Here is a 12,071-nt window from a genome sequence, read left to right as displayed (position 1 = left end):
ACAGGGAAAATCGCCTAGTTAGACAAGGAAACAAGAAAAAATAAAATATTTTAAGAACGGTAATATGAAAATAAATATATCCTATATAAACTATAAAAAACTTTAACAAAACAAGAGCAAGAGTAATAAGATAGAATATTGTGCCCCAGTGTACCCTTAAGCAAGAGAACTCTAAGCCAAGGCTTGATCTTCTCTTATTTTGATCTTGAGAAATTTTTTCAAACCTTTTTTTTTTTTTTTTTTTGTCAATTTAAGGCTGGAACTCATTACCCATAATTTTTCATCCTTTATTTTATTATTTGGATTTTATATTGTTTTCAGCAATTCATTGCTTCTCATATATGCCATTGAATTTATTATATATATATATATATATATATATATATATATATATATATATATATATATATATATATATATACATTATATATAAATATATAACTATAAGTGTATACACACACTATATATATATATATATATATATATATATATATATATAATATATATATATATATATATATATATATATATATATATATATATATATTGATCTGAATTTATCTTGATTATTCCAGCAACATCATCTCACCAAGACATCAATAAAAACAGAATAGGCCCAGAGGCAGCATCGCATTTCAAATTCCTCAATCAGTCAAATCATTTCTTCAGTCCGACAAATCATAATTTGTCTCATCCAGTTCAGCCCCAGCAACCTTCAGTAGTATTCAGGGACTCGCCACTAGGATGCGATGCCTCTGCCCGTTATGAAATCCATTATGAGACCATAGATGCCAAACCAATCGGTCTAGATGACGGTAGCAAGAGACTCATCCTTGGAGGTCTTCCTTCAGCATCTGGGAAGAGTTTCGATCCTATGCACGCCCCTTCGCCGGCTATGCCTTTTAACACAGATGAGAACTGTTCAGATCCTGGTGAGTTCTGATGGAGATGGGTGTCTTTCTTACATGTACACATTAGAGAATTTAATCCGATTTGAGCAAGGGTTTTGTGAGTGAAGAATGAGTTTCATATCAAGATTTCAATTTGACAGATTTATTGGTTTTCATATTCTGCTAAAACTTAGCATTTCATGACAGAATATAAAGATTTATTTGCAGTCTTCATACTGTCATTGTTTGTTTTTAGTATATATTATCATGGATCGACGATTTTGTTTGATGTCAAATATCTCTTTTAAATCATTACATTTAAAGTTTTAGGTAGAAAATTAGTTCAAGTTCATACTTTTTTTGTAGTATAGAAAAGAGTAAAAAATAAATGATTGACATTAATCTATAACACATTATTTCCAGACCAAAGCAGCAACGAAGAAGAAGTTAAACCTGAGCCACCTAAGAAGAGGGGACCTGGAAGACCAAGAAAGCCAGGTAAGAGCAGAATTAGATTGATAAGTCAAATCTAATGTTTATCTCTTAAGATACAGTGGCTATCTAAATAGCTTGTGAGTTTGGTTCTATTCATAGAATATTTAGGATGAGGACAAAGGTTAAGCTAATACCTGAAGAATAAATGTGAAACATGGTCAGTTGTATTTTTCAATTTGCATAAAACAGGAATTATTAGTGTATAATACTACTTGTAAAAGGATAGATGTGTATGAAGAGGGAAAAAATCATAGCACTTATTGCAGCTCAATGCACATGTTTGTCACACATTCCAACAATTGACCGGTATTATACAGTATATAAACTGGATATATGTACATGCGCGCGTGTGTATGAATGCATTGTACAAATGCTTTTGTTGTAAAAAATAAGACTTTGTCCTTTGAAGAAGTATTAATGAGATTTTCCAGAACCTTTTTAGCAATCGATGATAATTGTATTACATAAATTTTTAACACATTACCCTTGTTAAACAATATGTCTCATTTAGCTGGGTGAAAGTTTATTTCCTGTGTTGATAACTCCATTTAGTGAATTTGATCTTGTAAACTATGTCATGGATTGCAGATTTGAATTATATATGACAACAAAGTATTACCTGTGATACAATATACTAAAAGATAGAGCCATAATAGAATTTTTTTTTCAATAGAGGCATAGGATTTCTTGCTGCAAACCCTCTGATTACTCAGAGGAAAACTCTTAGAGCTAACATTTGATTTGTTCCATAATGCCTTTTGCTCCAATTCTTGAGAGAGTAACTTTTATCGATAATTCCTGTGAATTTTTCTCAAGTAACGTCGAAATATTGTCGTAATAAGGATATTTTTTTATTTTTCTTGTAATTTTTTTACAGAAAATGAGCTCAAGAAGAAGAGGAAGAAAACTGGTCGTCTATGGGAATTTATTCGAAATTTGTTACTGGACCCAGAGACGTGCCCGTCGCTGGTACGGTGGGATGACGCGGAACAAGGTGTTTTCAGATTTGTGCAGGCAGACAAAGTTGCTCAGAAGTGGGGCCAGCGCAAGCTGAATGGCGACATGAATTACGAAAAATTAAGCAGAGCTATGAGGTAAGTGTAGCATAATTCTCTCTTACTAAAAGAGTGGATGGTATCATTAGAAAAATATGGAAATGTTAGGAGCATGCAGTGATGCTTAAAAATAAACGGTTACACTATGTTTTTTAATTAATTTTCGGAACAGAAAGTCACTTGTTTTGCACATAGAATTATTATTCATTAAGAAAGGTGAGAAATATCCCCTAGACCAGGAACATCCACTGGATGTTTTGTAGGGGGACCAAATTTCATAGGCCAAAATCACATAGTTCATGTTTTATATAACAGATTTTGACAGGAAAAATCTATTTTTGGGTGAGATAGCCATGTCGTCCTGATGGAAGTTCCTCAGTGGCAGCTTTCTACTTGGGATATTTGTGTGAGTGATAATTTTACATGGAGTACTAACCTCCAGAGCAAACATCCCAAGAGATATTATGTATAAATCAAGGACATGTTAATAACAAGACATGGTTATCCTTCTCCGAATAGTTAACTTTGTCTCGAAGGATAAGGGATAGGGTAGGACATTTGGGCGAGAGAGCCGTTACAACCCCTGACCTGAATGTGCTACAACTAACATGTATACTGTTGAACCATTCCAGGAGCAGCGATTGCATGACACGAGGTCCCACACTGAGAATTGGTGTGGGGGGGGTGTGTGAAAAGTAACGGGCGGGCCATCAGGACGACATGGCTATCTCCCCTCAAAATAAATTTTTCCTATGTCAAAATCCGTTTTTTGGGCTCAATCCATGTTGTCCTGATGGAAGTGTACAAGAGAATTTTTATTTTCAGTTGTGGCTAGAAGAATTTTAACCCTTTAAACCCCATAGACATAAGCATACTTCCTTTAGCATTGGTAACTATGGTACCAAACTAAGAATTTAAGCGATATGTTTGTAAAAAAGTAGGAGCAATGGAAATCAATAGCACAGTCCCTCTCACTGTAAAGAGGATTTGTATTTCCCGTAGATGAAAAGACGGAAGCCTATAAAAGGAGGGTTAGAAAATTGAGATCCACTACTTTTATTCCGTACAGTAGGTCCAATGAAAGGAAACGCAAAAAAGAACAGTAGTCTTTTATTGTTTCCAAAATTTCATACATGTAACAGTAAGCAATACAGCATTATATGTAGTAGATATATACAGAAAACCGAAGTTTTCAGACCCCAAAATTATGTAACAGTAGTAAAATAATAACACATGACATAAAAGGAAAATATCACCTTTGACTCTTTACAATATTAAATAGTACATTGAAAAGAAGAATATTAGTCCCCTTGCACAATGTAGAATGAGAAGTCCCATCTATACAGTCCATAAGAGTCAATGTACAACACTTAAGAAGATGGTTTAATCACCCAACCAACAGCCACTACAAAGTGTTTTAATTTCTTCCAACTGACTTAAGTAGTGTTTGAAGAACACACTTGAAGATTTCCATCCTGTGTAAGCCTGTAAGCCTGCAAAGGACATAGATTGTAAAAATTTAAGGAAGAGGCAACTTTTCTTGGGTCATGACCCTATGGTATACTATCAGGGTCAGCCCTTCTTATGAAATAGATGAGTTTGGACCTTAGCTGTTTCAGAGAAAGATTAGATACTGTCGCCTCCCCTTTAAAAAGTTGACCGCCTTAAAAGGCCATGGTCTTTAACAGGTAGGCCTTAAAGCACTAAACAGGCACAGAGAAGGGTCTTTCTGTAGTGGAACAATCTTCCAGAGCCCCCAACGTTTTGTGGGAAGATTGTTTTTGCCAAGAATGCAGGATCTGGGTAAAGATTTACCTTCCCGATTTCGAGAATTCATTGTGGCCATCATCCCTTGAAAGGGCCACTATCATACTGGCTCTGGCACCAGAAGCTATAGCAAGCAAAAAGATAAGATTTTTTAGTAAGACCCCTGAGGGAGGTAGAGGCATTGGCATTATCTATCGCAGAGGCAAGGTGCAGGATTTTATCCAGTGACCACGAAATAGCCTTGGGAGGAGTATTAGGTTTCAGTTCAGCACAAGCCTTCGGGATATTATTGAACAGCTCGCTATTGGGTTCAATATAAAAAGCATAAGCAAATGGTCTAGTTAGTGCCGACTTACATGAGGTAATAGTTGTAGAGGCCAGACCTTGATCATGCAATGAGATATAGAAAGAAATACAGAAGTCCATAGAAATAGAAGAAGGAATGTGACTTTTTACGAATGCAATCCATTTTTGCCAGGAAGACAAATATTGTCGTTTCGTGGTGTTGGACTTATACTCTTCTGTGAAGTCAATTCTCTCCTTTGCAACTCCGAACTATCTTTGAGCCGCGAGGGCAAGAAAATCATGAGCTGAAGGGTTTCCGTTATCCAAGAGGAAGCAAAGACAGTCTTCTGTTGAACATCCTGGGACAGCACTGAGGATGGTAGAGGGATCTGGAGAGGTTTGAGTTCCAGAACAAGAGGATACCAATTGCTCTTGGGCCACATGTGAGCCACTAGAGCTGCTGTTCCCTTGAAAGTCCACAGTTTGTTCAGGACTTTAATTAGGAGGCTGAATGGTGGAAATAGGTAGATGTGATTCAACTGGTTTTAATCCAGAGACATCGCATCCGTCCTGTCGCTTCCAGATCTAAGCTTGGAGCTACATACCAGGGAAGCTTCTTGTTGAAGCTCGTCGCAAAGAGATCTGTTTGTAGTTCTGGGACTTTCTCTAAAATGAAATACTGATTTTGCATCCAGAGACCATTCTGTTTCTAGAGGCTTGGATCTTGACAGGGCGTTTGCAGTCACATTGCGAACCTCTTCCAGGTGAACTGCTGATAGATGCCAATTCCTCCGCTTTGCTAAAGTGAGGATGGCTAAAATCACAGTGTTGATCTGAGGAGACCTGGAGCCCTGTCTGTTGACACAGTGGACTATCTATTGTTGATGACTAATTTGATGTGTAATTTCGTCTTTGGGTTCAGTCTCTTCAGAGTCAGAAAGACTGCCATATCTTCCCGAATATTAATGTGAAATTTACGAAATGTGATTGACCACCGACCCTGTAAATTTTTTGATAGGGAGTATCCCCCCAACCTTGTTCTGAGGCCTCCCTGTGAATTGTCATGGACAGAGGAGGATACTGCAGAGGGACATGAGTTCATAACCTCTTGGCAGTGGACCATGGCTTGAGCTTCTTTCGCAATAAGACCAGGGTTTTGTGGCGAAGATCTCTGTTTATTTTATGCCTTTCTGCTCCAGACTCTGTTGGCATCTTTGAGTCTTGCTTTTAAGATTGGGTCTGTCATTGCAGCAAACTGCAGTGAACCCAAGATTTTCCTGTGCCGCTTGGGGAGTATTCTTCAATGGAGTAAGCACCTGACAGAGTTAGTGATTTCCTTTCTCTTGCCTAGCAGTATAGAGAGGGTGTTTGACTTTAGATTCCCGTGAAGTTCTAGCCACTGGAATTCTTGAACATGAGACAGCCTGGACTTTTCGAAGTTGATCTGAAAGCCCGGAGACTGTAGGAATTTCATGACTTCTTGAGCCATACAAAGACACTCTGTCTTCATTGCAGCCCAGACTAGCCAGTCGTCCAGGTATACCGTCACCTGGAGGCCTCTGTACTGTAATTGTTGGACGATGGCCTCGACTAGCTTCGTGAAAATCCTTGGAGCTATATTGAGCCCAAAGGACATAGCTCTGAATATGTAGGCCTTTCTTGCCAGTCTGAAACCAAAGTAGGAGAAGAAGTGCCGACCTATTAGAAGATGCCAACAGCCGTTTGTAAGATCTATGGAGACTGTGTAGGCCCCATGGTGTAGTAGTGTGTGTATTTGCCAGATTATTATTATTATTATTACTACCCAAGCTACAACCCTAATTGGAAAAGCAAGATGCTATAAGCCCAGGGGCTCCAATAGGGAAAAATAGCCCAGTGAGGAAAGGAAATAAGGAAATAAATAACTGAAGAGAACAAATTAATAATAAATCATTCTAAAAAAAGTAATGTCAAAAGAGATATATCATATATAAACTATTAACAACGTCAACAACAAATATGTCATATATAAACTATAAAAAGACTCATGTCTGCCTGGTCAACAAAAAAGCATTTGCTCCAACTTTGAACTTTTGAAGTTCTACTGATTCAACAACCCGATTAGGAAGATCATTCCAGCATCTGAATTTGTTTTTGTGGGGACAAGTCCAGAATAGTTCGAAGAGTGTTCGAATCTTTCTTGGGCACACAGAATAGCTGCCCTTTAAAGTTCATGGATTTTGTGGATTGGATTACTCCCTTCTTGAACTGGGGTGGTTTGTCTCCATTTCCAGCCTAGTAATTTTGAGACTACGCAGTAAGCCCAGGGACCGAAATCCCATTGATCCCTGAATAGGTAGAGTCGTCCCCCTACCGGGAGCTTCTTGTTATTGTGAAGGGCCTGCGTCTTTAACCGTCTTGCCTCTACTTCTTTGGCCTCTAGACTGATAGCCCTTTCAAGACCTTCCCCTGCTACTGGCTCTCTTCTTTTGAGCTCTGACAGGGTGAAATATAGTTGTGGCTCTCTCATACACCGGGTTGAAGAGTGGAGACTGTGATACAAACAGTCTGAGGGGTGGCGGCAACTGAGGCTGTCGTGACAGGAAAGGATTTCCTTTCCTTAAAGTGTATTCTGGGCTTCTTGTCCTTGGGTAGAGGTCCTTCACTGGGTGGGGGGAGTAAATTTCCTTTTAGAGGAAATACCCCACTTTTCTATAAGGCTCTTATTTTCCTGAGCCGCTTTGTCTCAGATATTGGAGTCGATCAGATTTTTAGCTTTATGCCTGATAGTAGCAGTGTCCAGGATGTGTTTGCTACATGCTCTTCTGACTAGGAAGAAAGCATAGAAATCTCTATGAAACATAGTTAGGCGAGTCTTTCCCAAGACTGGGAAGAGATCAGATTTGGAAGTCTTCAATAAGTATTTCTAGATAGGATTGGAAGGATGAAGAGGCAGATAGTCTCTCCTTAGCTTCCAATTCTTCCCTTAATAGGGATTCGGGAATTCTAGGCATTTTCTCATTAAACTGCTTACCTCCGATGTCTTTATCTAGTTTTCTAATTGTATAGTTATGTTGGACATCCTCCCAACTGTCCAAATCATAAGGAAGGGCTAGAGAGACCTATTTGCACTCCTCTAGCACTGGTAATTGTTTATCTTCCACTACTTCTTTCTTTACAGACTCCAAACTTTTAGAGGCGAAAGGAAAGACAGTATTCTTGGGGGCTACGAAAGTGGCATGCTTCCTGCCTAAAGTAGAAAGTTGGGTGTTAGTGAATTCAGCTGTCTTCAGCTCTTTAACCAAAAGTCTAGGATGACCGTTTCCTTAAGGATTGTATCATCCCTAATGGACGCTTCTGAGTTGAGCCTTACATAGCAGTAAGGATAACTATAGATCGTTGGTAAGAATTCTAGTTCGAGACTGGCTTGGAAGCCAACTCCCTCTCCAATATGGAAGAAACCTTCACTTAAGGCCATATGCTCGGCATAACGCCAAGGGTTCTTAACTGTGCGTTCTTAACTGTGCATTCAGGTAGGCTTGAAGCTGGGGGAGCCTCAAAAGCAGGTGCCTTTTGTAAAGCTTCTATCCTCGCCATGAGGTCCGCTTGAGAACGTTCATGTTTGGAGGTTAGGTTTTCCATGAAAGATTTCATGGACTGCATAAATTTCATTTGACTATTTCCGTGATGAGCGGGATCCTCTCCCTCTATGACAGCACAGAAGAAGCTGTCGACATGTTGTTGGCGTCCAGGCTCTTGACTTGCAGAGCTTCCTGGACTTTATCATCCGCATGATCCACTGGTAGTGGGCTAGTGGCTGGAGTTGAACAGTCGGTAATTGGCGACCAAAAACAGCGGTCACCTCGGTGTTGGGAAAGAGGAGATCTTTCAATTCCATAGAGGGAAGAGAAGGGGCAACTTGTCGAGAGCTCTTCTGAAAGCCTCTAGCCCAGTGCTTAAGATTAAGCATACATATGAAATTTTATACATAAAATAATGCTTAAGATTAATCCTTACATACATAAACCTACCAGCTAAAATATGGCTTAAGACTAAGATAATAAAGACTCATGCCAAACAGAAATCATTGGAGAGTTTTGAAAAGGAACTATCAATGATAGTGTGGTAGAAATATGGAGGAAAGGTTCACATCAAAAGAACACCAGTGCCTCCAAAGTCGCTTAATTGATAACTGAAGAGGGCAAATTCACTAATGATACTACCTTAGCTAGCAACTACTGCCCCCAAAGTGTCAGTAGCTGGGTTAAGGCGATGAATATATCTTGCCCCCAAAGTGGCAGTAGCTGGGTTAAGGCGATGAATATATCTTGTAGCCAAGATAAAAACTGACCTTTCAACACCACAGGCATATCGACACAAAGCGGAAGAGGCATTGTCATGTCGACAGGAAGAGAGTGGATAATCCCATAGGGAATGGTCCACAATCAGGGGGAGAGGTACAGGAATGAAAGGAAACTTGCCGAGAACTGGTCATTAACATTAATTTATGGAAAGAGGGGGATTTAGCCCGTAAGATAATGAGAGCCGTACAAGACGGCCAGAACGCTAAGAATTGAAAGTGCAAAGGATGTCCCGACAACCAGGCGGGATCCGATTGACCAACTACAGAGGACAATATTCCTCAGATATGGAAGAGGATAGGAATAAGTAGGTGACCATTCTAAGGCTGCAGCTGAGGTGGTAGAAGGAATGTCCCATAACCAACACACATCCAATGGCCCAGGATGGGAAACTGTAGTCACAGAACAGGCAACTGCCAAAGCAGCAGAGGAGAACCCCAAGGGGTACCAACTCTTTGCCTTGATAGGGTTAGACCATAGGGAGAACTGTGCAGGCAAACCTAGCCTACCTAGCAGGTGAGGAAAAAACTCAATAGCTAGGGTAAGCAGACTAGACAGGATGAACTGTAGTTCCCAGTACAGTCAGGTTATGACCTAACCAGTAAGGGGAAAGTGGTCTCTAAGGCAGCAGAGAGATTTAGCCCAGGGAAGGAAAGAATCTCGTCCACTTAGTGCCGGGATAGTTAGCCGACACGTTATCCTGTCCGAAGATGGCAACAAAGAGTACGTCAGTCGCCATCCCTGGATGGGAACAAAGTTTCATGCTAGTAGACACACTAGCAGGTACAAGGGAAAGGAAAAAGGTTGGTGATAGGAGACTCAGAAATTGGTAAAGTGGCACGATAGGAAGGCCTAACTGCCACATAGAACAAAAATAGTGTTCTAATGGGTCTGCAGTGATAAAGCCCAGAGGACAAGTCCTCAAAACCAGCCATAGCCTACCAAAAATTAAGAAGGAAGCCTAAGAATGGCTAAGGCGGCACAAAGATGTCTACCTGTCAGCATTAGAACAGCGGGTAATGCATTCCAATGGGTAAACAAGAAGTAGACACAGGGAACAAGTTTCCAAGATCTGTGCTGCCTCGCCAAACATATAGGCTAAGCAGAAAGTGAAAACAGTCACCCTAGAATTGTAAAACACTATCCAACTCCCTTAGGGACCCTCAAGACCGCAGCTCCCAGCTGTGACGAGTCGACAGCATGGGAGGATGGGCAGCCTCATGAAACAAGGTTAGGTTAGGTGAAACAAGGGGATGGTTCACAAGTATAAAATCACCAGGCGCCGACTAGGGTGGAGCTAGCCTAAGTCAATGATGATAAAAAAGCATAAGTAACACCATAGAAAAGGGGTTGGGATACCCATAATCATATCATACTGTAAAATAATAATGTAAAACATATTCCTACAATAAAGAGATTAAATAACTAAGCATTTCCGAGCGATTTGGAAACGATGCAATGGTGCCAACTGCATGCCTGTCACAGATAATAAAAGGCATGCAAATTGAAAGAAAAGTGGTGTGGAGACGCAAAATTCTGCAAAACACCAATAAAGAGTACTCAACTTAGTCCATGAGTTAGAAGCTGAAGCATACATGATTGCTAAATCAATCAAGAAGCTAAAAAAAACTGGCAGAAAAACTCCAAGCAGCCGTCAAAGATGGAGTCTGCAAAAAAAAAGGAATGGTTCAACAGGAAACCATGTTAGTTGTAGCACATTGAGATTGGGAGTTATGGCTCTCTTGCCCACATATCCTACCCTATCCTTTGAGACAAGGTTAAATATTTTGGGAAGGATAACCATGGCTTGTTATTAACACGTCCCTGATTTATACACGAAATATCTTGGATATTCGCTCTATAGGTTAGAACTCCGTGATACCTAATATATTGAGTTTTAATATGACGAAAGTAATGTTTGATGCATATTTTATGCTTATTACATGTTAGCCGACGTAATTTCCACACATACTTGTACATATAAATAGATACGAGTAGATTGATTATCTGTCTCCCACATTACAATAATCCTTAAAATTCAAGTTATTGTCCGCTAAATATGTCTGAAAATAGTAGAAGCTTACTCAGGCTTCTTATTATAGTCTTTTTAATATAAAAAAATTAATATTTGGCTTTCATAATTCTTGCACCGACAAAGAAATGAGTGGATTTCCATTTATTTATTTATATTTGCATTTTCCCCATGTCTGATACTAGGTCCTTTAGTGTGCTGATAGCTTTTAAGGCATTAGAATTTCATGTGTGGTCCTATTTTATTTCAGATACTACTACAAGGGCGGTGTTTTTGAGCCGGTCTTAGGAAGACGTCTCGTATACAAGTTTGGGAAGAATGCCAAAGGGTGGCGGCCACAAAATCCTAACTTCACCAACCAAGCACCATTGCCTCCTCACCAATCTTCACATTAAATGGTGATCTGTGGACTATGTTGTCAGACGTCCATTTCTGGATCCATATCTACGCTATTGCACAGTATTCTCGCATTAAATGCATGATATGCTCTTTGAAAAAGTCACAATGTGCTCGTGTTTATTATGCTTCTTCTGTGAAGAATCGTATTGTTCTTTTACGATTTTTCTTATCTCACAAACCCAGGAAACCAAAGAATATGATAAACATTAGGCATGTGTCGCATAGAAGATACCAGACTCCCAAATAAGGCCGTAGTTTTTCATTCCTCAAGATTCAAAACCTGAAAAGATACATAATGAGGCTTATTACTTTAAAGAAAATTTTTCTTCTTCGAAATGGAAAGTTGAGTGATTGTGTGTTGGACATCGGGAAACACACTGGTGAGGTTAATGGAAAAGAGAAATGAGGGGTTTGTATTGTTTTCCTGTTGACTAGTCATATTTTTGTCAAATGACATTAGGCTTACTTGAACTTATGTATTTTGGTGCCATAGTTTGCTGATTTTTCAAAATATATGCAAGCCGTCAAGTGCAATATCTCTGTAAATAGGGTAGCTGGTTAAGTTACTCAATATATGTACTTTTGGGGAACCAGAATTGTTTCGGCTGTAATTTTTTGCAAGTTAAATTCCTAAAGTAGTCTAATAAATTAGGATATAAAGATTCAGTATTGCAAATCAAATCCTATGTATATTGACCTTCCTGAGCTCCGTACAAAGTGGTTACTCATGTGGTTGTTTTTTTTTTTTTTTCTTTTCTTTTTTTTGCAACCAGGTAAAATTTGGTGCTAATGATTTTGAAATGCTCAA

At 39.2% G+C, this 12,071-nt stretch overlaps 1 protein-coding gene across 1 annotated transcript in view; it reads left to right on the top strand.

The window, feature by feature from the left end:
- The window catches only part of LOC137634802 (protein C-ets-2-like), a 17,425-nt gene extending 5,372 nt beyond the window's left edge, over positions 1-12,053 (top strand). The window contains exons 4-7 of the mRNA XM_068367349.1: positions 576-932; positions 1,314-1,388; positions 2,263-2,479; positions 11,115-12,053. Of these exons, the coding sequence (XP_068223450.1) occupies positions 576-932; positions 1,314-1,388; positions 2,263-2,479; positions 11,115-11,259 (794 nt within the window). The 3' untranslated portion in view covers positions 11,260-12,053. The remainder of the gene's footprint in view (positions 1-575; positions 933-1,313; positions 1,389-2,262; positions 2,480-11,114) is intronic.
- Positions 12,054-12,071: the final 18 nt, after the last annotated feature.

The sequence above is a fragment of the Palaemon carinicauda genome, chromosome 45, assembly GCF_036898095.1.
Source record: "Palaemon carinicauda isolate YSFRI2023 chromosome 45, ASM3689809v2, whole genome shotgun sequence".
Classification (NCBI taxonomy): Eukaryota; Metazoa; Arthropoda; class Malacostraca; order Decapoda; family Palaemonidae; genus Palaemon; species Palaemon carinicauda.
The sequence above is the reverse complement of the archived record's forward strand: the minus strand, read 5'-3'. Positions and strand labels throughout refer to the sequence as shown.